Source organism: Rousettus aegyptiacus, unplaced genomic scaffold (assembly GCF_014176215.1).
Source record: "Rousettus aegyptiacus isolate mRouAeg1 unplaced genomic scaffold, mRouAeg1.p scaffold_m13_p_13, whole genome shotgun sequence".
In the NCBI taxonomy this organism is placed as follows: Eukaryota; Metazoa; Chordata; class Mammalia; order Chiroptera; family Pteropodidae; genus Rousettus; species Rousettus aegyptiacus.
Genome location: NW_023416288.1, coordinates 64,469,777 through 64,496,750, shown reverse-complemented (window position 1 = coordinate 64,496,750; position 26,974 = coordinate 64,469,777). Strand labels below are relative to the sequence as shown.

At 32.5% G+C, this 26,974-nt stretch overlaps 1 protein-coding gene across 6 annotated transcripts in view; it reads right to left on the bottom strand.

Annotated features, from left to right (window-relative positions):
* GRM8 (glutamate metabotropic receptor 8) overlaps nt 1-26,974 on the bottom strand; it is a 674,240-nt gene that overhangs the window by 227,025 nt on the left and 420,241 nt on the right. For all 6 annotated transcript variants that reach the window (XM_036230954.1, XM_036230951.1, XM_036230952.1 and 3 more), the window contains one exon: nt 26,733-26,933. In XM_036230954.1, the coding sequence (XP_036086847.1) occupies nt 26,733-26,933 (201 nt within the window). The remainder of the gene's footprint in view (nt 1-26,732; nt 26,934-26,974) is intronic.

The following is a 26,974-nucleotide window of genomic DNA, read 5'->3' as shown; positions in this document are numbered from 1 at the left end:
GTTGTGTTTAGTAACCTAATATTTAACACTAATGTTTTAGATTTATTCTTCCCAGGAGGTTTAAATCATTGCTTTCAATTTTCCTAGTGAAATCTCCTCTCATCATTCCTTTTTCAGATCGTTAATTCTTCTACCATACCTTTGTAAAATTATTTTTAGTTCTTACTTATATTCGTTTCTAATTTAATATCAGCTACAAATTTTTAATAATTATGGTGACTTACATTGTTCACCCTGAGAGTTCCCAACATACCTTTTCCAACTATAGACTGCTCACATAAATAAATGCCATGCAACATTAAGAAAGATGAAAACAACCAGTCACACAATTAACATGCTGTTTACCTAGCTCCTGAACAATAAAGATGCTTCACAAGACTCAGCCAGGATCAATCACAAGAGATGCTCCACTGAGCATCATGCCACAAGCTGATATCATCTCTGACTATTAACATGGTCCATTTTTTTATTCACTAGGATATACGCCTCTCAAGTGAAATTGAATTGGTTTTGCCAAAAAGATCAATGGCTATTTTTAAATGCTTGAATAAAATGCAGGTACTCTATCCATACTTAAAAAAAAAAAATCTTTTTTTCTTAAACTAAGCTTTTACTGCTAAACAGGGAACTCTGTGCTAATAGCTTACACAAAGGATACATCCCAAATCACAAATCTAGACTCAAATAAGCACTTCTTCTGTGACCTTTAACAAATCATTTATACTACCTTCCTTAGTTTCATAGGTTTAGAAGGAAAACTGTATTTCTCACTTGAACATAGCAATTCTTTTTTTTTTTTTACCTCAGCAATTCTTGATTTGAAATTCTTGATAATAAAAATTAGCTGAAAGATTCCTCTAGCAACTGAAGATTTTTGTAGAGAAATATTGTCTTCAAGCCTCAAGTTATTTCAAGTATGTATGTCAACTAGCCATAATAGCTGGTAATTTAAAATGTCAAGAAAATACTAAAGCTAAACATTTATCACCATGATTAACATCTTCCTGCAGTAAAGCACATGAGATCATAATAATTTTTACTATGCAAAGGAGAAGATGAAAGCAGTGGATGTTAGGAGTTTGTGTTAAATAAAACCAGTAAGGGCAGCTGATTAATCTTTAAAATACAAAATCTGCATGGAGCGATTCCATGGCTTTCCGAGACGAGATAAATGTTTCGAAAGCGAGCCCTCTGGCTGCTCTATGTAAGATACACTGAAATAAAACGTACTTGCCTATATGGTAAAACTTTATTTGTATAGATTAAATTGAGAAATAATAACTATTATTACTAAGAACAAAGTATATATTAAGCAATGTGTTAAGTATATATTTTTCTCATACAATCCTTGTAACTACTTACATAGTTAAAGTGTAGTCTTACATTTGTTAGTAATATATTCCAATTTTTTTTTGCAAATTGCTAAATATACCTTTAAAACCACATTCATATTTAATTCAATTGTTTCCTGAGCATATCTTCACAGTGTAACCTACATTCCAATTTGCACTGAAGCTTGATTTTCTTTGACTTGTTTTTCAAAATGACAGTATTTATTGAAATAGTTTCAAGAATCACTTTCTATAATTTCTACATATAGAACTTATGTCAGAACTAGTCATATTTTGCGTTTGAACAAGTATAGAATTTGACATTCTACTTTTTAATACATCCCAACATTCTATCTGTTAAGAGACAACACTTTATTAGATTTTCTCTCATTTCTTTTCCATCATCATCACCAGCAGCTGACATTATTTTCAAGCTAAGTTTTTAAATAAAGGAATAGAGGGCTTTATAGCTTCAAAAGAAAATCTGCATAGTCGATTATGCTTACTCGTTAGCCGAGGAATTCACTGTGCAGAAGCACATGCTTTGCTATACATCATGGAAGTTGGAAGTTGCTCTCAAAGATACAGATATCTGAGTGCTAGACCCATGAATGGCAAAGGTCGATTTTATTGTAATCTGTATTTACAGGAAAGAGAAAACTTATTAGTAAAGCTAAGTAATATATTCTAGCCACACATCCAGCAAATGAGAGAGCCTTTCAACTGAGGTCAGAAAACTCCAAAGTCTGTTCTCTGTCTTTTAAACCACAGCATCTCCCAGCCAGTCTGACATGGTAAATGGTCTGAGTTCTTCGAACTACTTCGACGAAAACTAGTTTTTACTATAGTTTTGATTACAACAAAAAATTTTTAAAGTCTGACTCCTAGCCTGATTTAGCAACTAACCAGTTGTGAGGTTTTTATTAGTCACCTCAACCTGGTATTCGATTTCTTCATCTAAAAAAATCAAAAACATCAGGTTTTAACAAACTCCGAGATCCTTGTAGTCTATAAAAGCATTGCTTAATAGATTCACTGTCAGAAAAAGTTGTGTGTAATTGTGTGCAACTATTTGCTGCAAGATAATTAAGAGTTGTTCTGTTGTTGTTCTTGTTGTTTTTCATTTAATTAGATTAAATGCTCTTCATGGAATTGGATTATAATATTAATGTGCTTGCTAAGCACTTGTGCTGTAACCATTTTAAGAATGAACTTCAGTTTATTTTACATCTAAATCACCCTGATTTTAATAGGTCTAAACTTTTGGCATTTTACTATAATATTTGAACAACGTACATTGTTCATTGTTCACTGCAGGATCCACAATAGAATTGTCCCGAGTTTATTCAGTTGTAGCTATCTTTCTCTTCATATAGTTAGAGAAACAGTGACTCAGATTCATGGTATTTTTTCACCCATCTCTTCATATCTTTTTAAGTTAATGTATCTTCTAGACCAGTGTTTCTCAAACCATACTGTACAGAATACTCACGGTCTGTGGGAAACTCAAATAGACATGATTAATTGAGGTATAGAGAGGCCACCTAACTTGCCAAAGTTATGTAGCTGGGAAGAAAGCCAATGAAAACTGGCTCCAGAGACCTAGCTTTTGCCATTGCATTGTCTCAGCCGAGAAGCTTTTAGAAATAGATGACTGGGCACCACCTGATACTTGCTGAATCACAATCCCAGGAACGTGTGTGTGTGTGTGTGTGTGTGTGTTCAATGTTCCCAATTTGATTCTAATGGGGCTGCTTCCAATGTGTGGAAATTATTAAACTAAAATACCTATAAAAACAAACAAAACAACAACAATGAAAATCCTCTATATTTGCAAAGGAAAGAAATCAGTGTCCAAGCTTCAGGTCTTCTGTTAAGAGAGTTGCCACACGATAGCTTTGCTTAATTTAAAGATGCACTTAATACACCTGCAAGGGCACACAATTTTGTAATCATCAATTGTTTTCCTTTCTGCCTACCCTTATAACAGGCCAGGGTCTTATCCCCTGTGACTCTAATCCCTAATAGCAAGTAAGACTAGTCCGACACGAGCTGACATGAAAGATGTCATGAAAGGAAGAAAGGCTTTGAGGACACGGGAAATTTAAGATTTGTAAAAGTACACGACTACAGGAAAATTATGTAATGACCCTGACTGAGCCTTAGGTTCCTTATTTATAAATAAGAAACATAATAGCAGGAGCCACTTCCACAAGATTGCGTGAGGTAGTACAGCGCGATGGTTAAGAGTGACTTCAAACGCCAACTCTGACATCTGCTTCTCAAAAACTAGTTTCTCATCTGTAAAATGGGGATCCTAAGACCTTCGACCTCAGAGTTTGAGGAGTATTAAGATTGCCACGATGATTTAATTAAATCTTTATAATGAAACTGGCCCAATATAGGATTTAAAACATTACTTTCTCATTTTTTAATCTCAGCTCCAGGAATAATGTCAGGAGAAACCATCCACACCGGATATGCTCAGAAACCCATACACCATAGAGACTGAAAAAAAAAAATAAGAATTAAAGTTTGAAGACATGTCTTAGGACTGTAAAATTGTATCTTTTGGTTTCTCTTGATTTGGAATTTTAAAAAGACCTAGATGGAAAACAGTACAGAGATTTCTGAAAAAAATTAAAAATAGAACTACCAAATGATCCATCAATTCCACTTCTGGATATATATCCACAAGAAATGAAATATCTAAAGAGATACCTGCACCTCTGTGCTCACTGCAGCATTATTCACAATAGCCAAGACATGGAAACAATCTAAGTGTCCAGTGACAGATGAATGGGTAAAAAAAGTGTGATTGATTATATATATATATATATATATATATATATGCAATGGAATGCTATTCAGCTTTATAAAATGAGATCCTGCCATTTGTGACAACATAGGTGAAACCTGACGCTAAGTGAAGTTAGTCAGAAAGATGAACACTGCATGATCTTACTTATATGTGGAATCTAAAAAAACAAACAAACAAAAAAGAGAAACAAAACTCATAGAAACAGAGAGTAGATTGGTGTTTGCCAGCAAGTAGTGGGGGCAGTGGGTGAAGCTGGTCGATGGGTACCAACTTCCAGTGACAAGAAGAGTAAGTCTTGGAGATGTAATAAACAGCAAGGTGACCTAGCTAACAATACTGAATTTTATGTTTGAAAGTTGCTAGGAGTACATGCAGATCTTAGAAGTTCTCAGCACCCACACATAACTATATGAGGTGATAGATGTGTTAATTAACCTTATTGTGGTCGTCATTTTGCAACATATACATAGATCGTATCATCACATTGTATACCTTAAACTTACATGATTCTATCTCAATAAGTCTATTTTAAAAAGACCTATTGCAAGCATTCCAAAGGTTAACCTGTGCTCATTATGACAGCCCCAACCGCTACCAGATATGCCACTACTTAAAAAATCACCCTTCCCAGCTACCTCTCCCACTGCCAACTCAGCATTAATCAAACATGCCGAATATTTTGCTCCCCATTACCTGTACTCTTGCTTTTCCTTCTGCCTGAAATGCAACCCATGAACCACATCTTTGCCCAGCAAATTCTAATTTACTCCCAAATGACCTGACCAAATTCTATTTCTCCCTTCCCTACGTTTCTCAGTCAGAATGCATCATTCCCCCAACTGGGCTCCAATAGGACGATTATACGTGAATATCTCTATTATTAATTCGAGTCACAAATTCAATCTGATATATCATAATAATTGGCAATTTATAGGACTTGGCTTTCCACTAGAATTTAAGTTTCCTGATGGAAAGGAATTTATCTTCATTTTGTCCCACAGAGGCTGAACTGCTATCTTGCATAATAGTAGGTATTCAACACAAATTTGCTGAAATAACATGTGTGCACTGCAGCCTGCCATGTCCATGGATGGAACCCAAAGCAAAACTCACTTCAGTCATTTGGTACCTGTCATGATGCCTTTAATTCAGTGTATGGTGGCCACTAGGTGAAAGTGTGCTCTGAAAAATAAAGCTTAAAGTCTTTAACAGCTGAAAAATAAAATAGTGCAAAACTGAGCTTAGGGCATATGCAGTAAGATTTCAGTGAAAGGATGCAAATAACTGGTGGTATAAAAAGTCATTCTCCAATGTAAATAGTTTAATGCACTGTAAAGCAGATCCAACAAAACCTCTACCATTTTCATTTTTAAATATTTGAAGACACACAGGGTAATGTCCCAGGAACAGAGATGGATTTTCAGCACATATGCTATTAAAATTATCTACTTTTCATATCATACCCTACACTGACACTTTTGACAAGTTTTTAAATCCATACTAAATTAGATTTCAATCATAATCTTATAGAAAAAAAAAAAAGAAAAAGAAAGACAAGAATATGTACCTGGAGTCAAAATGGAGAGGAAATCCAGCCATGAAGAAACATAACATTTTTGTATGTCTTGGTATTCCTTAAAGAAATTATTCTAAATAGGGGTGCTAAAATCTTCAAATAAAATACTATTTTAGCTGCTCCCCTAACAGCATAGTTTGCCTATATGCTTTTACGATAGTTTTTTTTTTTTTCTCCTTCATACACTAGTACTTATAGAGAGATAGTGTCTAGAAAAGTGGCTCTCAGTGTAGCCCAAAGACCCCTGGGATGTCTCCTTTCAGGTGATTTGCCAGATGAAAATCATTTTCATGGTAATATTAAAATCATAATCGTCCCTTCCGCTATATAGCTATTTGCGATGACGACAAAAAGAAAAATAAGGATAGTAGTGATGTCTTACCATGAAGAAGGCAGTAGAGTCAAACTATACTAGTTGTCAGTATATTCTTCACTGCTACCCACTGGCACTAAAAGAAAAATTACTGGTTTCCCTTAAAATTAGCCTTAATGAAACAGTAAAATTTATCGATTTAAAAAATCTTGATTAGAGTAAAAATCTTAATATCCTGTACGTTAAAATGTAAAGTACACATAAAGAAGGCACTCTGTAACAGACTGAAAGATGACACTTGACTTGGAGAGGGGGTAGGGAGAGTGGCAGTTATACAGGTGTGAGCTGAACTAGCCGCCTTTTTAATGGCATGTCATTTTCACTTGAAAAAAAATACTGACAGATAAACTATAAATATTAAGACTGGGTGTTTGGAAGATTCTTTCTCAAAAACAAACAAAGTGAACCTGTTAGCCCAAGAAAAACTGACAGAAATTTAAGCGATGATAAAATTTGAGCTTTCAAGTGAAAATTAATATTTTGGAAACTTGTATCCTCCACAGAGTTAAACAGACTTTTCTGATGAGACTTTTCTGATCGCATTGGTGGTGATCTTAACAAATGTAATGTTTTCTTATTACACAATAAAATATTACAACATTTGAAAAATATATATTACTAAATAAACCAATATTATCCAAAAATTTCAAAATCTTCCAGTTAGAAGATCCATTCAAAGCACAACACAGACTGATGGATTTTAGGTTTATTACAGTATAGTCTCAGATATTATAGTGGAATTAACCTTTATGAAAAAAATAGTCAACAAGCTTTGGTATAGATTATGTGAAAAAAAGATATTAAAATGTTATTTATATAAACATGCAATTGATATATTACTGTTATTTTTAAATGAGTTAAAAATATTTAAAATTTTATCACTTTTAATTTAATGTGGATGATCAATAGAGACAATGCACAGAAACAAAACCTTTGGTGAGCCCTTAATAGTTTTATATGTAAAAGGGTGCTGGGATCAAAATGTTTGAGAACTGCTGAATTAGAAAATATACAAAGAAATTCTCTGGAAACGCTACGTCCATTCTGTCGTTTGGAATCTTTTACTCTACAAACTGAACGATCTATATGTCATTTATTCGACAACCATTGCTCAGTCCCTGCTATAGGCCAGATAGAACAGGGGAAACCGTAAAACGGAAGATGGGTCCCGTCACCAGAACGTTTACAGTTCTCATTGCTATCCATATAATGATATATCCACATATTTATTCCCATCTCTCCTCTGCATTAAAACTTGTTTGTGTCTGCATGTGTGTGTATCTAGCTACCTCTTTATGCTGATATTCTACAAAAAGCTCTAATAGTTCCAAAACTGAAATCATTCATTAAATTGCATACACTCAATTAATGGTTAATATGTTCCTAATGCCTTTTTCCCCCAATATTAACACTAGGCATAAAATGTGAAGAGCTTATCTTTTACTTTTGTGATCACAAATCACAGCAGCAAAATTACATTCCTTTCAAATCTGTTGCATATTACAATCTCTGCTTGTAACTCTATTCTCTCTAACTTATAATTAATGAATTTCTTTCTGCCCACTGAATTTTCACGATTGTTCCTCTCATTCAGTGTTTTTCTCCGTCCAAATATTAAATGTCATCCTCAAACTAAGTAGCAATTTAGAATATATTCTATGTGTTCAGTATATATTCTATTTGATACTTTGTTTTAATTCATTAGCACCTCAGAAACAGATAGATAATAAATTTACATAATCTAAAAATTCTTATTGATTCATATACATTCATTTCCCTAAAGAAAGCCAAGGGAGCACTGCTTATTAAAAAGGCAAAGAGGCCCTTGTCATAAAAATACTTTAATGTGGTTATTTAAAATAGATGAGATACATACATTTTTTAAACTCACCATGGAAAAACATCAAAAGGAAAATTTAGAAAAATTGAGTAATTTTTTAAAAATATCATACTCCCTGGGAATTATACAAAAATAACAAAAATTAACCTTCGAAATATGACCATACTCATAGAAATATTTCCATGTTATAGCATAGCATTTATATTACTAAAATTATACTAATAAACTTAGAAGTATTGAATCCAGCCTAAGAATATACATTTTTCCAGAATAATAGGCTGTGGATTTATCAATAACAAGGAAATTCATTCACTGGAATAGTGAAATAAAATTTCTGATTTATATTATTATTACTTTATTAGGATTGCAATCATACCTACTGTCCCAAAAGTTTAAAATTTTATAATTAATAACAGAAAGCTAAATTAAAATCTTTGACATCTAAAATTACTCAATAAATATTAAATACATTGATAGTTTTCTTTTATAAAGGCATATGCAATCTAAATTAGGCTTCTATTTTTTAGTTTTACTCTTCTACATATTTTTAAATGACAGAACATAAAAAAAATATAGAACACAGAGTAAACCATTGGGGGTTATTGGGCTATCGGTGTTAATATTTTCATACTACTTTATTTATTTTGTTATATTTTAATGCATGTATCCTCTCCTACAAAAAATATAAATTTTTACAGGGCAACATGTTAGTCAAATTATATCTTTGTTGTCTCCCAAGATCTTACATATTATTTTCTAAATAGTATACTTCGGTACAATTAGATGTCAAATCACACGTCAATATACCTTGAAATGCTTAGTTCCGAGTCATATGTAATGATGTTACTTTTTCAGAGACAGATTTTGCTGCTGTTATTGTTTTCACTATAACTGCATCTGTAGGAATGTTTACTGGGGAAAACAAAACACTTAGATTTGGATTTTAAAATATTGAAAGGCATGTGTTCCTAGCAACTAGCCCCAAATTGTTCTGTGGTCTTATATCCACCAGTTTTACACATTTACATCACCAGTTTGACTACTCCTAACAAGATGAAATTCTCTGGGTAAAGATTTTACAATCAAGACCAAATAATCTATTTGATGGTAATTTACTAGAAATGTAAGCCTAATAACACAGCAAGAAACTACAATGGCTCCCTTTGGCTTACGATATTATCAAATTTAAGTTATTCTACTTGGCTTTCAAAAATATCAATATTCTGACTCCAACTTATTAACCAACCTTATTTCTTGCTACTCACCAAAATATTTACAGTATTCATTTCAGTTTCTTTAAGCTTATATTTCTTATGATACTTATTAAATAAAGACCTCTGAAGTTCTTCCTATTTTTCCACTTGTGTAAATACTGTGTTTTCTCTTTCCTCCAGTTTTGTTCCACATAATAAAATCACATAAATACAACTAAAAAATTAGAAACTTTTTTCAATCCGATTCCTTTTCTTTCCTCCTTTTTTCCCCCAGAGATAACCACTATTTTAGGCACTGATATCTATGTGTTTTTATTCATTGTGTATATATGTTTGTATCAATAAAAATACATAGTATGAATTAATGTTCATATAGTATTATATTTTATAATATTTTATTGTATCATATGTGTTTTTATTCATTGTGTATATATGTTTGTATCAATAAAAATACATAGTATGAATTAATGTTCATATAGTATTATATTTTATAATATTTTATTGTATCATATGTGTTTTTATTCATTGCGTATATATGTTTGTATCAATAAAAATACATAGTATGAATTAATGTTCATATAGTATTATATTTTATAATATTTTATTGTATCATATGTTAGACTATTCTGCAGCTAGTTTATATGACTCATTTTTTTTCTAGATTCATCCATGTTGGTACATCATACTATACTTAAATTTATACATCTCTGTTGTCAAATGGTGTAATAGCACACACTTGCCTTCCTACATTGGACCATTAGTGTTAATGAGAGAATACATATAAATATGAAAGTACTTTAAAATGAAAAGCATTAATATGTCTGGTACTATTATTGTAATATAGTGAAATTCTAGATAATGAGCACTAAAAAGACTTAATATGGAGAAATTTAAATTTTGTCATCAAAAGAAATCTTTCAGAGCAGCACAAAATAAGAAAATGTGAGGGATTATTATCAGAAGCTTATGGTCTTTACACATATGCATTTGTCTGAATATAAATCCCAAATGATAAGATTATTTTTCACCTCTAATACTAATTGAATTTTGACAATTCAAAGTTTAGGATGAGGACAGAAGGCAATATACAAAAGTTTTAAGCAATCTAATTATTTTTTCCTAAACTCTATAATTTTATTTGGCCCTTTTTACTCTACATTTCAAGTGTCCTGAACCTACTCTAGAATTATTTGTATTTGTGACACCATTGTCTTTGCCAGGAAACTATGAAAAGTCTTTTTAATCACAGTAATTAAGTAATCATATTCCCTATCCACAAAGGAAAGTCTTTAAAATTTTAGAGAACTGTCACTAGATAATGACATGGCATTTTACATTTTACACTTAATTGAAACCAAATGATAGAGACAGATAAACTAAGCAGGTAGTATTAGTTCAAAGAACTCTTGAAATGCACAAATTTTTTATGTTAGGTTGAATCTCTAAGTACAGTCCCTTGTATTATCAAATGGGATCACCAATTACCTAAGCTCACATCTGGGCCATTCAGAATAAAGTGTCTAAAACCTATGATAGATTGCTAAAATTTTTAATCAGTGCATTATACTAATCTGTAACCGCATCGTGCCTAAACTATGATGCTCTAAAAATGAAATAAAGAAGATGGATGGTGATCACAAATCTCTGAACATTTCTGATTCTTCTTCCTGTCTATTCTTAAGATTTAAAAATAATAATAATATACGTAGTAAACTAGCTCTGGGAACATTTTCTGTAAATGCCAACTAAAGTTAACACAAGCTCAAATGTCATTTGGTTTACCCAAGTCCCTGTTCTAAGATATGCAGCAATTCAAAAATTCTACTCTTACCCAATCTCTATGAAGTTAGAAAATTTATCTTGACATTGGCAAGAAAACACATTCTTTCTTTCTACTGTATTATTTTATCATTCTTTTTTTTGCTTCCTCTATTTCTATATAAAGAGGTGTGTGTGTGTGTGTGTGTGTGTGTGTGTGCGCGCGCGCGCACGTGCATATATACATGCACATGCTCTATTGTAAACTTAAAAACTGAAAAGAAATTCACTTTTAGTTAGAGGCGTTACAGCTGAAATCATCCTTAAGTTTGCTAAATGTGTTATTTTATTTTTATAAACATTTTGTGTGTGGAGATTGCTAGAAAATTAACGGACTGGTTATTTTCCACTTCAACACCAGTGAAGCACATTGCTATCATATCCAAAAGCCAAAAATATGACTTCAAGTAATGTTAAAAGGAAAAAAATTCAACATGAAGTGGTATTTGTTCATTCATATATTAGCATATAATTGTCCAAAGTGGCATCATTTAAATTTTCCATCTGCAGCCCACTTTAAAGGCTCAGATAGTTCAAACTGATGAAACACACAGCCTATAGAAGTATCACAAGAAACTATTATGCAAATGTTGTAATAAAAATATTATTTTTTAAAATAATATCTGCTAGTTTATGCCTAAGCAGATAGACCATTTTTAAGAAGAAAAACTTTCTCATCCAAACTAATTATAGACTTTAACAGTGGGGAAATGTCATTCCTGTCGCTCACCCCAAACTAATTTTTGTGAATAAAAAGTGTCAGTTTTCTTTTTGAGTTTGGTCGAAATCTATTGGGTAGGCTCAGAAAGATATACCCAAAAATCTTATTTAAAATCTAGGAAAAGAATCCCTGAAATATTAACTGAAGCTTTTTTCAGAGGCTCACTATCATTTTAAAGGATAAACATGGGGATAGAAAAATCAGCGAGCACTTATTTTTGAAAATGGGTGGAATGTGAAATCGACAATTTCATCAATTTTGTCAAATGCCTCTTAGTACTCTAGAACTTATTGACTCTAGAACTAGTGACTACTCTGACATGTCATTAATAGGTAAGTCACAGAAACCAAATGCATTCTTTTCCCTGGTAAAATAAAAGGATTACAAGCTAAAAAGAAAAAACAAACAAACAAATGACAAACATTTTTTTGCCAAGTCCTGCACTGATGTTTCAGATATTTTGGAATTATCTTAGAGAACTGGCTGAAAGAGTATAATTTCCTTTTCTTCAGTGCTTAGTACAGAGACTGGTAGAATTAGGCACTGAAGGAGTATTTTTTCATCATGCTGATTAAAATCGAAACAGTCATGGGAATGTTGTTTCCTGGAAGGTGAAATATACTTCAGCAGTCATATCTAATGATTATATGCATTAATCAAGTGCCTAACATCTGGCCGGTATATAAGTCTTATGCAGCAATATTTTACTGGGTAGTTTCTCACTTTGACCTTATTCATTTTATTTCTTTCACATTTTTAAAAATTATATGTATGCTCCTTCAGCCTCAACAATTGCAAAAACAACCATAAGAAAGATAACACACACAATTATATTTTGGCTACAAAAGTTTTTTGAATTTACTTCTAATGACACGTAAACAATTGATTATCATTTTTAAAAAGTCCTTGAGGAGTTACCTGAAACTGTTTTCTATAACCATTTTCTGAGATTCATGAAAAATAATATTCTCCCATTTATGATTGTATCAAAAACAATAAAATACCTGGAAATCAAATTAACCAAGGAGGTAAAAGACCTGTCCTCAGAAATTATGTTATTGAAAAAAGAAATTGAAGAAAATACAAATAAAAATGGAAGCATATACTATGGTCATGGGTAGGAAGACTCAACATCATTAAAATGGTCATACTACCCAAAGTAATCTATAGATTCAAAGCAATCCCTATCAAAACAACAATAGCAATTTTCAAAGAGCTAGGACAAATATTCCTAAAATTTATAAAAGACCCTGAGTAGCCACAACAATCTTGAGAAAGAAGAACAAAGTTGGAGATATCACACTATCTGATACCAAACTATACTACAAGGCTGTATTAATCAAAACAGCATGATACTGGCATAAAAACAAATACATTGATCAATGAAATAAAGTAGAGAGCCCAAAAATAAATCCACACCTATATGCTCACTTAATATATGACAAAGAAGGCAAGAATATACAATGGGGTAAAGACAGTCTCTTCAATACATGGTACTGCAAAAACTGGACAGATACACGTAAAAAAAGAAAAAAGAAAAGAAAAAAAGAAAGAAACTGGACAACTTTCTTATACCATACAAGAATAAACTCAAAATGGATGAAAGACTTAAATGTAAGACCAAAAACCATAAAACTTCTATAAGAAAATATAGTCAGTAAACTCTCTGATATTGCTAACAGTAATTTCTTTTTGGATGTATCTCCTCAGGCAAGGGAAACAAAAGAAAAAATTAACAAACGAGACTACATCAAACTAAAAGTTTTTGTACAGCAAAGGAAACCATCAACAAAACAAAACAAAAAGACAACTAACTAAATATATAAAGAACTCATACAAAACAATAACAAACAAGCAATCCAATTTAAAAATGGGCAGAAGATTTGAACAGAATTTCTTCAAAGAGGACATACATATGGCCAATAGACATATGAAAAGATGCTCAAAGTCACTATTCATTAGAGAAATGCAAATCAAAACTATGATGAGATATCATCTTACACCTGTCAGAATGGCTATCATCAATACATCAAAGAGTGACAACTGTTGGTGAGGATTTGGAAAAAAAGGAACTCTCACTGTGGTGGGATTGCAAATTGGTACAGTCACTATGGAAAACAGTCTGAAGTTTTCTCCAAAAAATGAATATACCTTTTGATGCTGGCATGGTACTTCTGGGTATTTATTCAAAGAAAACCAAAATAATAATTTGTAAAGATTTATGCACCCCTATGTTCATGGTAGCACAATTTACAATAGCTAAGATATGGAAGCAACTTAAATGCCCATCAGCGGATGATTGGATAAAGAAGTTATGGTTCAAATATACAATGGAACATTACTCAGCCATTAAAAAAATGAAACCTTACCATTTGCAATGACATGGATGGACCTAGAGGTTATTATACTGAAATAAGTGAAATAAGTCAGAGAAAGACAAATATATGAATTCACTTAGATGAGGTATCTAAGGAACAAAAAGAACAAACTAATCGAAAACACTCACAAAAAGAAAGGACAATCTGCTGACGGCCAAAGGGGATGGAGATTTGGGAGCTGGGAGAATGGAGTGAAGTATTAAAGAAGTACAAGTTAATAGCTGATAGATAGTCGTGGAGATGGGGAGCACGGCACAGGGAATGCAGTTAGCATTAATGTAATGGCTAGGTGGAGAGCCAGAGAAGAAGAAGAACTATTAAGGGGATCGTTTTGTAAACTATAACCAATGTACTATATACTTGGAAGTAGTAATAAAATAAAATTTAAAAAATAATAAAATTCTAGAACCTCAATTTTGGCTATTAGAATAGCCAGAATCCAAAACACTGAGAACAACAAAGGCTGACAAGAATGTGAAACAACAAGAACTCCCACTTGTTGCTGGAAGGAATAAAGCTTTATTTATAACTGCCAAAGCTTGAAATTAAAACCAAGAGACCCTTTAGTAGGTAAACACATACATACAGTGAAGTATGTCCAGACAATGGACTATTACTCAGTGCTAAAAAAGAAATGAATTATCAAACAATAAATAGACAAGGAATAAGCTTAAGTGCATATTACTAAGTGAAAGAAACCAATCTGGAAAGACTGCGTAATTCCACCTACATGATATTCTGAAAAGGTAAGCCTATAGCAATAGTAAAAAGATCAATGATTGCCATGGATTAGGAGAGAGAGAAGAATGAACAGACAGAGCACAGAGGGTTTTTAGGGCAGGAAAATTACTTTTTATATTATATTGGTGAATACATATTATTGTATATTTGTCAAAACATATAGTATGCACATCAAGAATAAACCCTATGGATAAAGAGTGATAATGATGTGTCCATGAACATTGGATGACTGTAACAAATGTACCACTCCGATCTGGATAGTGTTAGTGGGAGAGGCTGTGTGTGGGTGAAGGCGGAAGGTAAAGGGGATCTCTGTGCTTTGTACTGAGTTTTGCTGTGAACCTGAAACTGCTCTAAAAATAAAATCTTTTATTTTAAAAATGATGAGAACATGACCAAGATGAGAAGATTCCTGAAGGCAATATTTTCTTTACTACTTTCTAAGAAATTGTAGGTATTGTTTTAAAATTTACTTTTTCACATGTTTTAAACCTCATTAAAAATATTAAATGCTATTATTTAATAAAATAACTTTAACTTTAAAATTAAATACTGACTATCTTACAATGTAAATTTAAATAATTGAATCTAATGTTAATGAAGAGAGATAATGGTGGGAGTGTGCTTTACTTCCTCTTCATCAAAAATAGCCAGACATAAAAGAGTGCAGATTATGTCATTTCATTCACATGAGTACAAAATCAGACAATCCTACTCTTTGCTGTTAGAAGTTAGGAAAATGACTTCTTGGAATGAAGTGTAATAACTAGAAGGGAGCATAGGCAGGTTTCGAGGTGCCAGTTGAAGATTTGGGGGTTTGGTTGGCTATTCTGGATACTGAATTGGGTTTTTTCAGTTGGTGAAAATTTGTGGAGCTATAAACTTTTTTAGCTTTTCTGTGTGTATGTTATACTTTTTTAAAAGTTAAGAAAAAAGTCAGTTAATCATGGTTCTTCATTAATATTTGACTGAAGCAAAGAGGGAACAGAGATAGGATATATAAATTTCAACTTGTCTATGGTTTATAAAAGGACAAAGAAGAAGAACAAGAGGAAGTTAACAGAATTTATAAGAGAGAAATGGCCTTTTGAATGTTTTTTTTCAACAGGTTAGAATTTCTCTGTGTTAGTCATGAACTTGTATAAATCATAGGGACATCTGTATAACTTAGCTAACAAAGGAAAACATAAGAAATAGGGAAAGTTAGAGCTATTTTAACAAGGATTAAGAGTAAATTAAAAATTAATATCTTTCTGAAAGACTTGTACCACATCCCTTTTATCTGCCAAAAAGTATATCTTCATTTCCATTTGAGTTACTGCGCTTTAAAAAATGAATAAGGTTTATGACTTTTAACTAATTCTGTTATGTGGAGTCTGCTCTTGTCTGTCCTTGGGCACAGACAACTGAATGGTTCTGTGCTGATACAATGTCTTTCTCTACCTGAGTCAGGTGCCACCTATGACCTCTTCACACAGGGCATAGTGTCTCCTTCGCAGCTTATCTCTAGGCTTCCAAAGTGTTTCTCCACATAGGAGGTATATTCTAGTACTCATTCTCTGAACATTATTTCAAGAAACAGCCTCTACCTCTTTATCAAGCCAGTCATGTTACCAGAGGCAAAGTAGATGAGTATGGACTTTATATTCTCTTATTTCCACTTCTCACTCCAAGATGTTAATAAATAAAGAGTTCAGAAAGTGACAGCAAAAGAGAGAAAAGTTGAACTTAAAAAGCCTAATCAACCTTGAGATGAATTAAGCCTTGAAGAAATAAAAAATTAATTTCAGATAACAGCATTACTGATTATGCGAGATTTATCAGATGCTTTGAACTCTAAGGTGTGTAGGAGAATCTGAACTGATGTGTATTTGGGGGTTGCTTATGTGTATATATTTAAAATTCAGTAAGCATATACAGAGGCTTTATTCTTGTTGGGGACAGAGGGAAAAATAATAGTTACCACTTACTGATTATTTGCAAGGCATTGTTCTAAGTCCTGAAGCATAAGTTATGTCATTAAATACTCACGGTAACACTTCAAGGTAGGTATATTTATTACTCCCATTTCAAGATAAGAATGTAGAGAGATACAAAATGTAAATGACTTATCCAAGGTCTCACAACCTAAGTGGGAAAGATATAATTTTAGTTCATCTCTGTCTCAACTTGAAAATTCAAGCTCTCAGCTACTTACAGCTATCTTGATTACTGAATGAACACAAGAGCCAATAGAAAAATATTTCGGCAAGAAAATAGGACAAAAGGAGAGGAAAAGAAGTTTAAGATCTAAAGGAAGATGAAGAAAATAAGTGAGAAATGGAAGAGAGACAAAATATGAATAGTACAGTTAAGCGCATAAATCGACATTCAATATGTTTTTTGAAATAAAAGTATATGACATATACAAATAGATGCCATAATATACACTCCTTGAATTTTTTAAAAAGTTAAAATTTTATTATCATTCCCTTTGCTTAGCAGACAAAAGTGTTTAGATGGTTCAAAAGTAAAGTTATTTTATAGTCATGGTTTTTGAACACATCCAAAAGACTAAGGAAACCAAAATCCCAAAAGTGTAACAATTTAGGCACTTGAATTAAAAGAATTTTCTCATTTATACCCTTCACTTTCAAACTAATTTCCTGATTAAATATTAATGTAATTATAAGAGTTAATAACCTTAAAGAGAAAAATAATCAAGTCTTTATTATAATTTTCAGGTAGATTCTTTCTGAATCAAAGTAACACTAGAAAATAATTACCCCTAATAACATAGGAGCTATTCCATTACATTCTTTTGTTCATTTTTTTAAAGTACATAATTTTGAAGGAAATTTAAGAAATATCGCAAGTCTACTCTAGACTCATCAGATGCCCCTGTTGGCAATAATGTACGTTCACATCTACTTTGAGAATATTATAAGAACATTCACATTTCTTTTCTTCTTTCTAAGAAGCTGACACTGCTGGGAAAACCTCGTTGATTGGTGTCATGGCAGAAGCATCCTTTCCAGTTTCTGCCTTGACTTCATTCCCAGTAGTGATCCTCGTCCATAGTGTTTTTTATATCTGCATCTTTCTAAAGATTCTCATGTTTTCAACCCCACAATGCCCATCTCATCATCTTTATAAGATGATCCAAGTACTAATTTCATTATGTCTCTATTGATAAAATATTCCCCACTATAACACAGTATATCTAGCTCTTCATTAAGCACTTTCTATATATTACACCTTACATTTATATTTCACAGGAACCCTAAAATGAATATACTATTATCATCCTCATTTCATAGATGAAGAAACAAGGATTTAAAGAGGTTTTGTTACTTGACCAAGATCTCAAAGTACTGAGCAATGAAACTGGATTCAAACTCTGAATATAAAGCTTGTGCTTCTAATCACTATGAAAAATACAAACTTTAGTGTAAACTCCTTAAGAAACTCCCCACCACCTCAGATCCTTTCTGCTCCATCCTCTGTTTCCTCATCCTTCATTCAAATTTCATTGCTGCTTCCCAATTTAGACCCAAAGGCAGCCCTCAACCCTCAGTTGCTAAGCCCATGACACCTTGTCATTTATTCCTAATTTTTTTGACACATGATAAAGAAGTTCAGGAATTATAAGAATAAAGAATGAGTAAAAGAAGCCCAAAGCAGTGGGTGAATTGAGTGGGACCCTGGAAAGAGCTAAGGCAGCTCCATTGATTTGCCTCAAGCTTTTCTTCTGTATTGGCTCCATCTTGGTCCACACATGTTATATATTAAAGGAAGAAATAGAGTCATGTTTGTCATGACTATAAAAAAAAATTAGCCTTTAAAACCCCCACAGTTTATCACCTAACTCAGTAGAAAACAGAGGAAGCTACAATTATGCTGCTAAATTTCATGATGACTTAATTTGTAAGATTAACATTTTATAACCAGCCTAAAGTCTCCTTAATCAGAAAGTGAAAAATAACCTTATTTCAAATCAGCCTGTTTATTTATTTTTACACATTCAATATAACTATATATGCCATTTACTTTTTAAAAAATGTATAAGTATTTCCAGAAATTACTTCACTACCTACAGACTTTTAGCTTCAATAAATTATATAATGTACTTCTAGATTATTAATAATGATTTTCTCAATTTTGTTTCAAATGATGAACTATCAAAAAGAATATTTATATTTTAAATTAACAGATAATCACTTCATCACATTTGACTTTGATATCTATTTACTAAATAAGTAATATTTAACTGCAAGGAAATTATGTATCATAATGTCTAGAATGACATTTTGTCAGTTTTTTTCCATATTTTGACATTATATATTTCCTTTTCTACTTATACTAGTAGATAAAACAGTGTCAAGCCAATTTCATCAATAGAATATATACTAAACTATTGAATTAACTCTAATAAAGCAGTTGTCACAAACAGTAACAAAAAAAGATTATTTGGGGAACTAAAGATATTTCTCAAAACTGCTTGATTTTTAGTTAAAGCACAGTGACTAGAAGAGAGTCAGCATTCAAATGATTCTGTGTTCCCTTTTCCCTCTTTCACTTATTTCCATTACATCTGTACTTTCATTTTCCTGTTTCAGGTACTCTTCTCTCCTGGGGACTATTGGAACTGTCTCTTAACTTGTCATCCATGCCTTTAATCTCATGTCCTCCAGTCTACATACTGCTGCCATAGTTATGTTCCTAAAACACAAATCCTAGCACTTCATTGTCCTGCTCAGAAAGCTTCAATTCCCTGCTGCCTGCTGTGTCACATTCAAATATGAGCGTTTGGCAGAGATTTCTAACCAGACCCAAACTCGTTTTTCCATTCTCATCTCTTGGCTGCTCCCAGGTCACTCTAATTCTGACACTGTGGATGTTCGGCTTTCTCAGAATGCATGTTCTTCCCTGTCTTCCAGCTACTATGAAACTGCTTTGTCTGCTATGAATACCTTATTCCTATCTTGTCAAACAGACAATGTCACTTTCCATCTGTAACTTAAATCAGATGTGACCTGCTCTGTTGTGTTCTTTGAGCCTCCCCATATGTAGTTTTGTAATTTCAGCCCTATGTCGTGTTTGTACATGCCCATGACTCTATCGCATCACTTATCAAATTGAATTGTTGTTGGTAACATTTTTGTGTCCCTCCTCTGTTAAGCTCATAGAACCACATTTAATTAATCTTTGTACTTAATGCCTGGCATAGAGCCATTTTATCAGATACTCTTTAAGATTCCCAATAAAAGTACGTGGTATAAATGAATGCTTCGTAAAAGATAAAAATTAATATAAACCACTAAAAACAGTAAAAACACTGATAGACATCTATGTTTTGAAAATATACTTTTACCTTTAAAAGAACTCATAGGGAATATAGAGCTGGAAGAAACCTCAGGGATCAGATTATTTTAGTATAGTCTTTCCATATAAAAGGTAAAGCTGAGAAGTAAAGATGGACTCATGACACAGTGGAAGGTAGCGGCAAGGCTAGGATAGAAGCCTAGGATTCCAAGACGCAGTCAGTTCATGCCACAATACAACATATTGGTGGTGGATTGTGAATTAAAAACAGAACAAACTGATTTTGCTTTCTTGTTTTTGTTTTTTACAAAGTTTTGTAAATTATTTCAAGTAACTTCCTTAGACTCTATTCCTAGAAGTAATGATATGTACTGAGCAAATAATTAAAAAATTACCAATATCCACTCTCACTGAGCATATTTAGAAGAATCAATATAATTACCTTTTAATAAATACCATCATGATTTTTAAGTCTTTGTTAATTTGACAGATGGAAACAGTCTTTCATTGATTAAATGGGCTTTCTCTGATTATTAATAAAGATTAACATTTTTTTCAAATGTATTCACATTTACAAGTTTTGCTTATTGTTCTTTAGATATGTCATAATTTATAAAAAGTTAGCTGGCTCTTTTTATTTTTGAGATATTATCCTTTGACACAACAATCTAAATATATCTCCTACTTTATATTGTGTTTTAAAATCATTTGTGATAATTTTAATATTCAAAAGTATTAAATTTTACTAAATTAAATGTGTCTATTTTTTCTATTTGTTTTTTTTTTTACTGATTTTAGGCTTCCCTATTCAAATATAGTATGTATGTGTGTGTGTGTGCATATATATATACACACACATGTATATGTGTGTGTGTATATATATATATACACACACACAAACACATATATAAATGTATAAACTGATTTATTTATTGTCATTGTATATTTCTGGCTATGTCTATCTGGTTCCATTTACCATATGCCTATTCCGATATTAGTTCCATACTAGATTGATTATTGTAATTTAACATTATCTTTAACTGTTAAATGTTTGATAGAAATAATTTTTTCTTAAAAATCATTTTAGTTAATTTTACTCATTTATTCTCAAAATTAAAATTTTAAGTATTATTTCAAATTCCAGAAAATATTCTTTGGAATTTTGGAGAAATTATATAAATTATACTAAATTTGAATGTAGATTTATTCAGAGATTAACATTTTTATTTAATGAGGTTTTTTTGTCTATGAACAAGGAATGTCTATTGATAAAATTGTCTTCATATAGATTTTTCATATTTTTAGTTCACTTTACTCTAAGATAGTTTAAATATTTTTTGCAAGGGAAAGAGCTACATTTACTATATATTAGTCAATGATTTCTTGAGCATGAAAATGGTTAGTCCACCACCTCACTACTGAGTTTAGAAAACTGCTCATTCCTTTTGTTGTCAGAGAATGCAGTCACAATATGAAGGCTTGCATTAGATTATTCCAAAGCTGACTCAGATTCTCACAGGTTCCATTTCATTCTTAATTGTATCTCCTCTAGCCTAACAAAAACTCACCCACCTAATTAATGAAGCAATGAGATTCAAAGACTGTGGCTTCACACTTCTCTCAGGTTTTACCTTTCTGCTCACTTTGTTTAAACTTTCTCCATAAGTCACTTGTAGAAACTGCCTAAGTGGCTCTTTCATCCACGTGGTATGCCCCATGACAGCTAAGTTTGTACTACTTGCTCCTTGCCACTGATAATTTGGATGAGGTGGACATCCAATCTAAGTTTGGCTAATAAGATTCAAGTTTCCAAGAAATTGGAATAGGAGCTTAAAAATAATACACGTTAATCTTAGCAGGTGTCATGAACAAATAGTAGCTAAATACTGTAGATGGCCTGCTGCTACTACCCTGTGAACCTAGAATTATGGAAAACCAATACAAAGAGAACCGAACAAAGCAGACAGACAGAGATATCTTTGAACATCTGACAGGTTTTTAGTTATTATAAGCAGTTCTTTTCTTAAACTATTTTATAGTCTACTATGGGGTTTGTTGACACAACCTCATAAATTCTTCCTTTAGCCTAAGCAAGCTTAAGTTAGTTTCTGTTATCTGCAATCAAACAATCCTAATTAGTACGCTGTAGTGACTGTCCTGCCCCTGACATGAGCTCAATTATAGAGAGAAATAGGGAGAGCTTTCTTGAATTCTATTCAACACGTTTTTCTTTATGATAAATAAGGTTCTCATGGCAGCAGAAAATCTTTGATTTCATACAAGATGTATGGTATTAATATTTGATTGCTTATAGACCAGACCAGAGTAAGGAATTGACATCGTTGCTTATGTTCCTGAAAAATCTGAATTCCTCTTCTTTATTTTGTTTTTCTGTTGATAAATCTTTTAATTAAAAACATTTATAGAAATAGCATTTTGTTCAAATGGTAGCAATAAAAGTAATGCTAAAAGGCAAATCTTTGTTTCCTCCTGTCTCCCCAGGTAGAGAAGAGAGGTTGAGAAAAGGTATAAATAACACATGAATAATGTTGATATACTATGATTCAGAATGTGCTTAAAATACACATGCAGAATATGGTTCAGGTAAATTTTTCCACTTATGAGAAAATATCAGTTTGAGTGAATAAATTCAGTCAAAATACCATTTTCATTTACATCGATGATACCAAATAATACTCTGTACTTTAATCATTTGATTAAGCGTTTTACCTTTAACTAACTACTTTTGTTATAGAATAACTCTGATCTGATACACTAATCATTCATCATTTTAAATTCTAATATAATCTCTATGTTGTCAATTAAACAATAAACCAGAAGCATAACCTTTTAAACCAAGTATCTTTAAACCATTGCTTAATAAGGTATATCCACACAAGGTTGCGATCTCAGCAAGACTGATTTTTAAACGGTTCTTTTTAATTTTATACCAACAGTCTGTGTGACATGCAGCTGCTCTGACTGCTTCACCTCCTGCTCTTACAAACTGGAACAAGAGTCCCCGTCCACACCAATGACATGGTTTTACTATCTCAAACTAAAAAAAAAAGACCATAGAAAGCAATTTGTTCTGATATCTCATTAATGTCAGAAAAAAAGCTAATTTACCAACAATTTTTTCTACACAGAAATTATACTTTACAGCAGACACATCTAATATTTAAATGGGCATTACTAAATAATTCTATCCAATGGGTCAATTTTTTTTTTTTTTAATTACTTGAGAGTACATTTTGTAGTTCACTGATCCTGACAGAAACTCTGACAGACTACACTGTCTGAGTTAAAAGTTGCCTTACAAAGCTTATTCTTTGGCAACTGGTAATGGCTATGTTCAGAAAATTTTTAGTATACAATAATTTTTCTTGTCGTCTATAGTGAGCAATTCTAGGTCTAGTTAAGCACATTCTCGACAACTCAGGAGATTCAAAACCGGTCCTAAGGAAACCATGGTTTGGCCAATCGCCCTCTCAACACTTTCAGTCTTTGGGAAGTGGGTTGGCTTGGCTGTCTCACTAAGTGAGAACTCTGGCCATCACCAACACAACCTGCTCAACTAGCACGCGATTAATTACATATAATAGCTGTTAGCTAGGTTTTCAACAGAAAATACGAATTCCAGATGTCTGTTTCCAGTTTCTGTGAAAGCCCTGCAAAGAGCAAAGATAGTTAAATCTGTGAATTTGATGTGTGCTCCATATAGTTATTGGGACCTTTCAAGTCACCTCTAGGACCAGCAAGTACCACTAGTGGAAGTGAAGTATCCAAGATTATGGGTACCCCTTTAACCAAGCAGTTCTTATTTCAATTGACTGAAATATTAGATTTATAAGCAGGATTCTTTTGAAGAAAGAATTTGAAAAGCGGAGAGATACTCTTCATGTATTCTTAACAGAATATAGTAACCCCCATGTCATCAGAGCTCAAAAGATTCCTAAATCTAAATCAAGAAAGATGATCTCCCTCTCTGAAAACTCTTTAAATGAAATATCCTTCAGTGTTACAGGCATTACTCTTAGCTTTGACTGCTGGTATACACAAAAAACAGCCTAAGAGAAAGATTCCACTTTTTGTAATATTTTGTTAAATAGTATTGCTATAAAAGTCCTGTATGATACATTTCTTTCAGAAATAATTTCCAAGAAAATTCATTCTTTCTTGAAAAATAAGTAGGCTTGCTTCTGTCAAGTAATGAAACCTAGGTGTCCCATTAAATATCCCTTTACATTTTGGCTGTTTAGGAAACTTGGAATTTAATGTAGTTCTTCATTCTGGCTACCATATTCGTTTGATCCTCCTTCAATGGTTAGGGTGCTGTACTTCTTTTTGAAGAGCCTTAATGTCTTTTCATCATAAACAGGCAAGATATTAATAATAAATGAACTGTAATAGATAAGTCAATAATAAAATTAAAAAATTGATGAACATCTTGAAAACTACTGAAAATTAAATTATGTTCGGGTCTCTTACTCTATATTATCAGATAGTGGAACACAATTAAGTTTCAAACTATTAGCAAAAGAAATATCTGAGGAGCTTAAAGAGATTCTAAGTTCATACATTAAAATTTATAAATTTGATGTGACCCTCATCTGTAGTATACTTATTCTTGTATCAGATACAGTCTATCATGCTTCAGTGGGTTTCTGTGGCTTTTGGGATGAAGAACAAAACTTGAGAATGACCACACGACCTCTCATGATCTATCTGGCCCTGACAACTACTTCGCCCATATCTCTGTCACTCATCTCCTTCCTCATTCCCTAGAGTAATGACATTCTCCTATTATAAACCCTTAGTCCAGCATACTTCTCCTTCCAGGACTCATTACAGATTATATAATTATACCTTATTTTATTAATGTCTCAGTTCCCCAAGGAACTCTAAATCTCATATCTGTTTTAACTGGTTTTACCACAGTAATGTACCGTTAGCACCTATCACATTGCTTAACACATTCTATGTGTTCTATAAATATCTCTTGACTAAATGAAATTGTATGTGTGCTTTTCTGTCCATGGTGGATTAAAAGAAGCATATATGGAAAGGGCCAGACCTAAAAAAATCACAGTAACATTAGTGTGATAATGCACAAGGGCAAAAAACTATAAAAATTGGACAGAAACCATTGGAGTCTAGGGGCAAATTATCTTAATCATTAGACATTAAGACATTTTTAATAGTCTTTAATAGCATCATTAGATTATAGTGTGGTATAATAATTGAAGTCATCAAGGAAGGGTTAGGATTTTATCTATGGTTAAGATAAAAGAGAAATTGGTAATTCACCTGTAAAATACTTTAGTCTAGAGTTTCTTTGAAACATTTCCTTATTTTCTGGAGGTAAGCTTCGGTTATTGAAAAAAATACATTCATTTGCATTCTTCTTCCTACCTTCTAACAATTTAGATAAATAAAATGTTCTTCAACCTCACAACAGGATAAATAAACTTGCAACACTCCTCTTCTGCTCAATTTGGTAATTGCAAGAAAATGATTTTCAAATTTCCGTTCATACTTAGGTTCTTAACAAAAAGATTAATGTTATATAATGCTTCATGAAAATTCTGCTAAAGAAGAGAATGCTCTGTGTTGAATGTAAACCAAATTTTGTCTCATGTTGCACGAACAAAGCAAAAGAAGTTGCCTCTTGAATTCTAAATTGAAGATGACCTTGTGCTTTTTTGAGAAAAGCTGGCAGCTGAGGTCACTGGAGTGTATTGTGATGGACAGTACAGTGCTGTGCATGGCTTGGAGGCATGTCCATTGTGTGGATTACAGCCAAACAGAAAGAATTAGACAGCTCAGAGCATTCTATCATTTCATTTGAAAATAATGGTCAAAGTCATGGGCAGCAACCATTACAACTTCTACGAAAAAACAGCATTCAATAAATCCATCATTTCAGACAGGCATTTGGGTTACTCTCAGCCAAATGCTATGAATCCAGTATATTCTGTATCTATTTCTTGTGACACTCACAGAAGCAGCAATTCAGCTTCTGCAGTAGGCAAATCCCACTGACACTTCATTGTATGTAGTTCTACCTTACATGATCCAGTTCATTGCTCTAAATTGACCAAATCATTGAAAGAAATACAAGGAAAAAGAAGATGCAGAAGCTAAACACAGGACTCTTAGAATGTAAATACATCGTAACTCCAAATCATTCACTTTCCTCAAATCAACATACTGTTTAAAGAGCTTAAAATCCATTTCAAAACAAAATGTCTACAATTCCTTCTCTAACAACAGCATGAACGAAACAATTTCAAAGAAATCTAATTTTTGTTGTCTATGGTTCCAAATGAGCCTCCTAAGTTATTTCTGAAAGAGTGATATTTAAGTAGAATATGATGATTGATAGAGGTTTATTTTTAACTTCTAATTCTTTCAGAAGCAGATTAATAGTAGCACAAAAAAAAGTATTTGGGAGATTTAAGGCAGGCGAAAAACTTCACATTTCTAATTAAAAAGAGAAACTTCAAATTCTGCATTCCACTTTGCTTATTTTTTTTTTTTTATGTATGTACAGGGAGAAAACATACCATTTCTTTTAAAGTATTTAGAGACAAAAAAATAGTTGTAACTTACCATTAAAATTTACAGCCCGAATGTAACTGAGTAACTCTTTCCCATCAACGGTACTCATTCGTGGGCAAAGGCCAATGTATCCGGGGCAGAGATCTTTGTGCATGTTGTGCAAGGCGTAAGCCATGGAATACACGGCGTCGATTACAAACTGGACCTTTCCTTCCTGTTCGTAAGATGAATCCCGCGCAATTCGCTCCAGCCCTGCAAAATAAAAAGGAAAATCATCAGTTGACACTGTTACA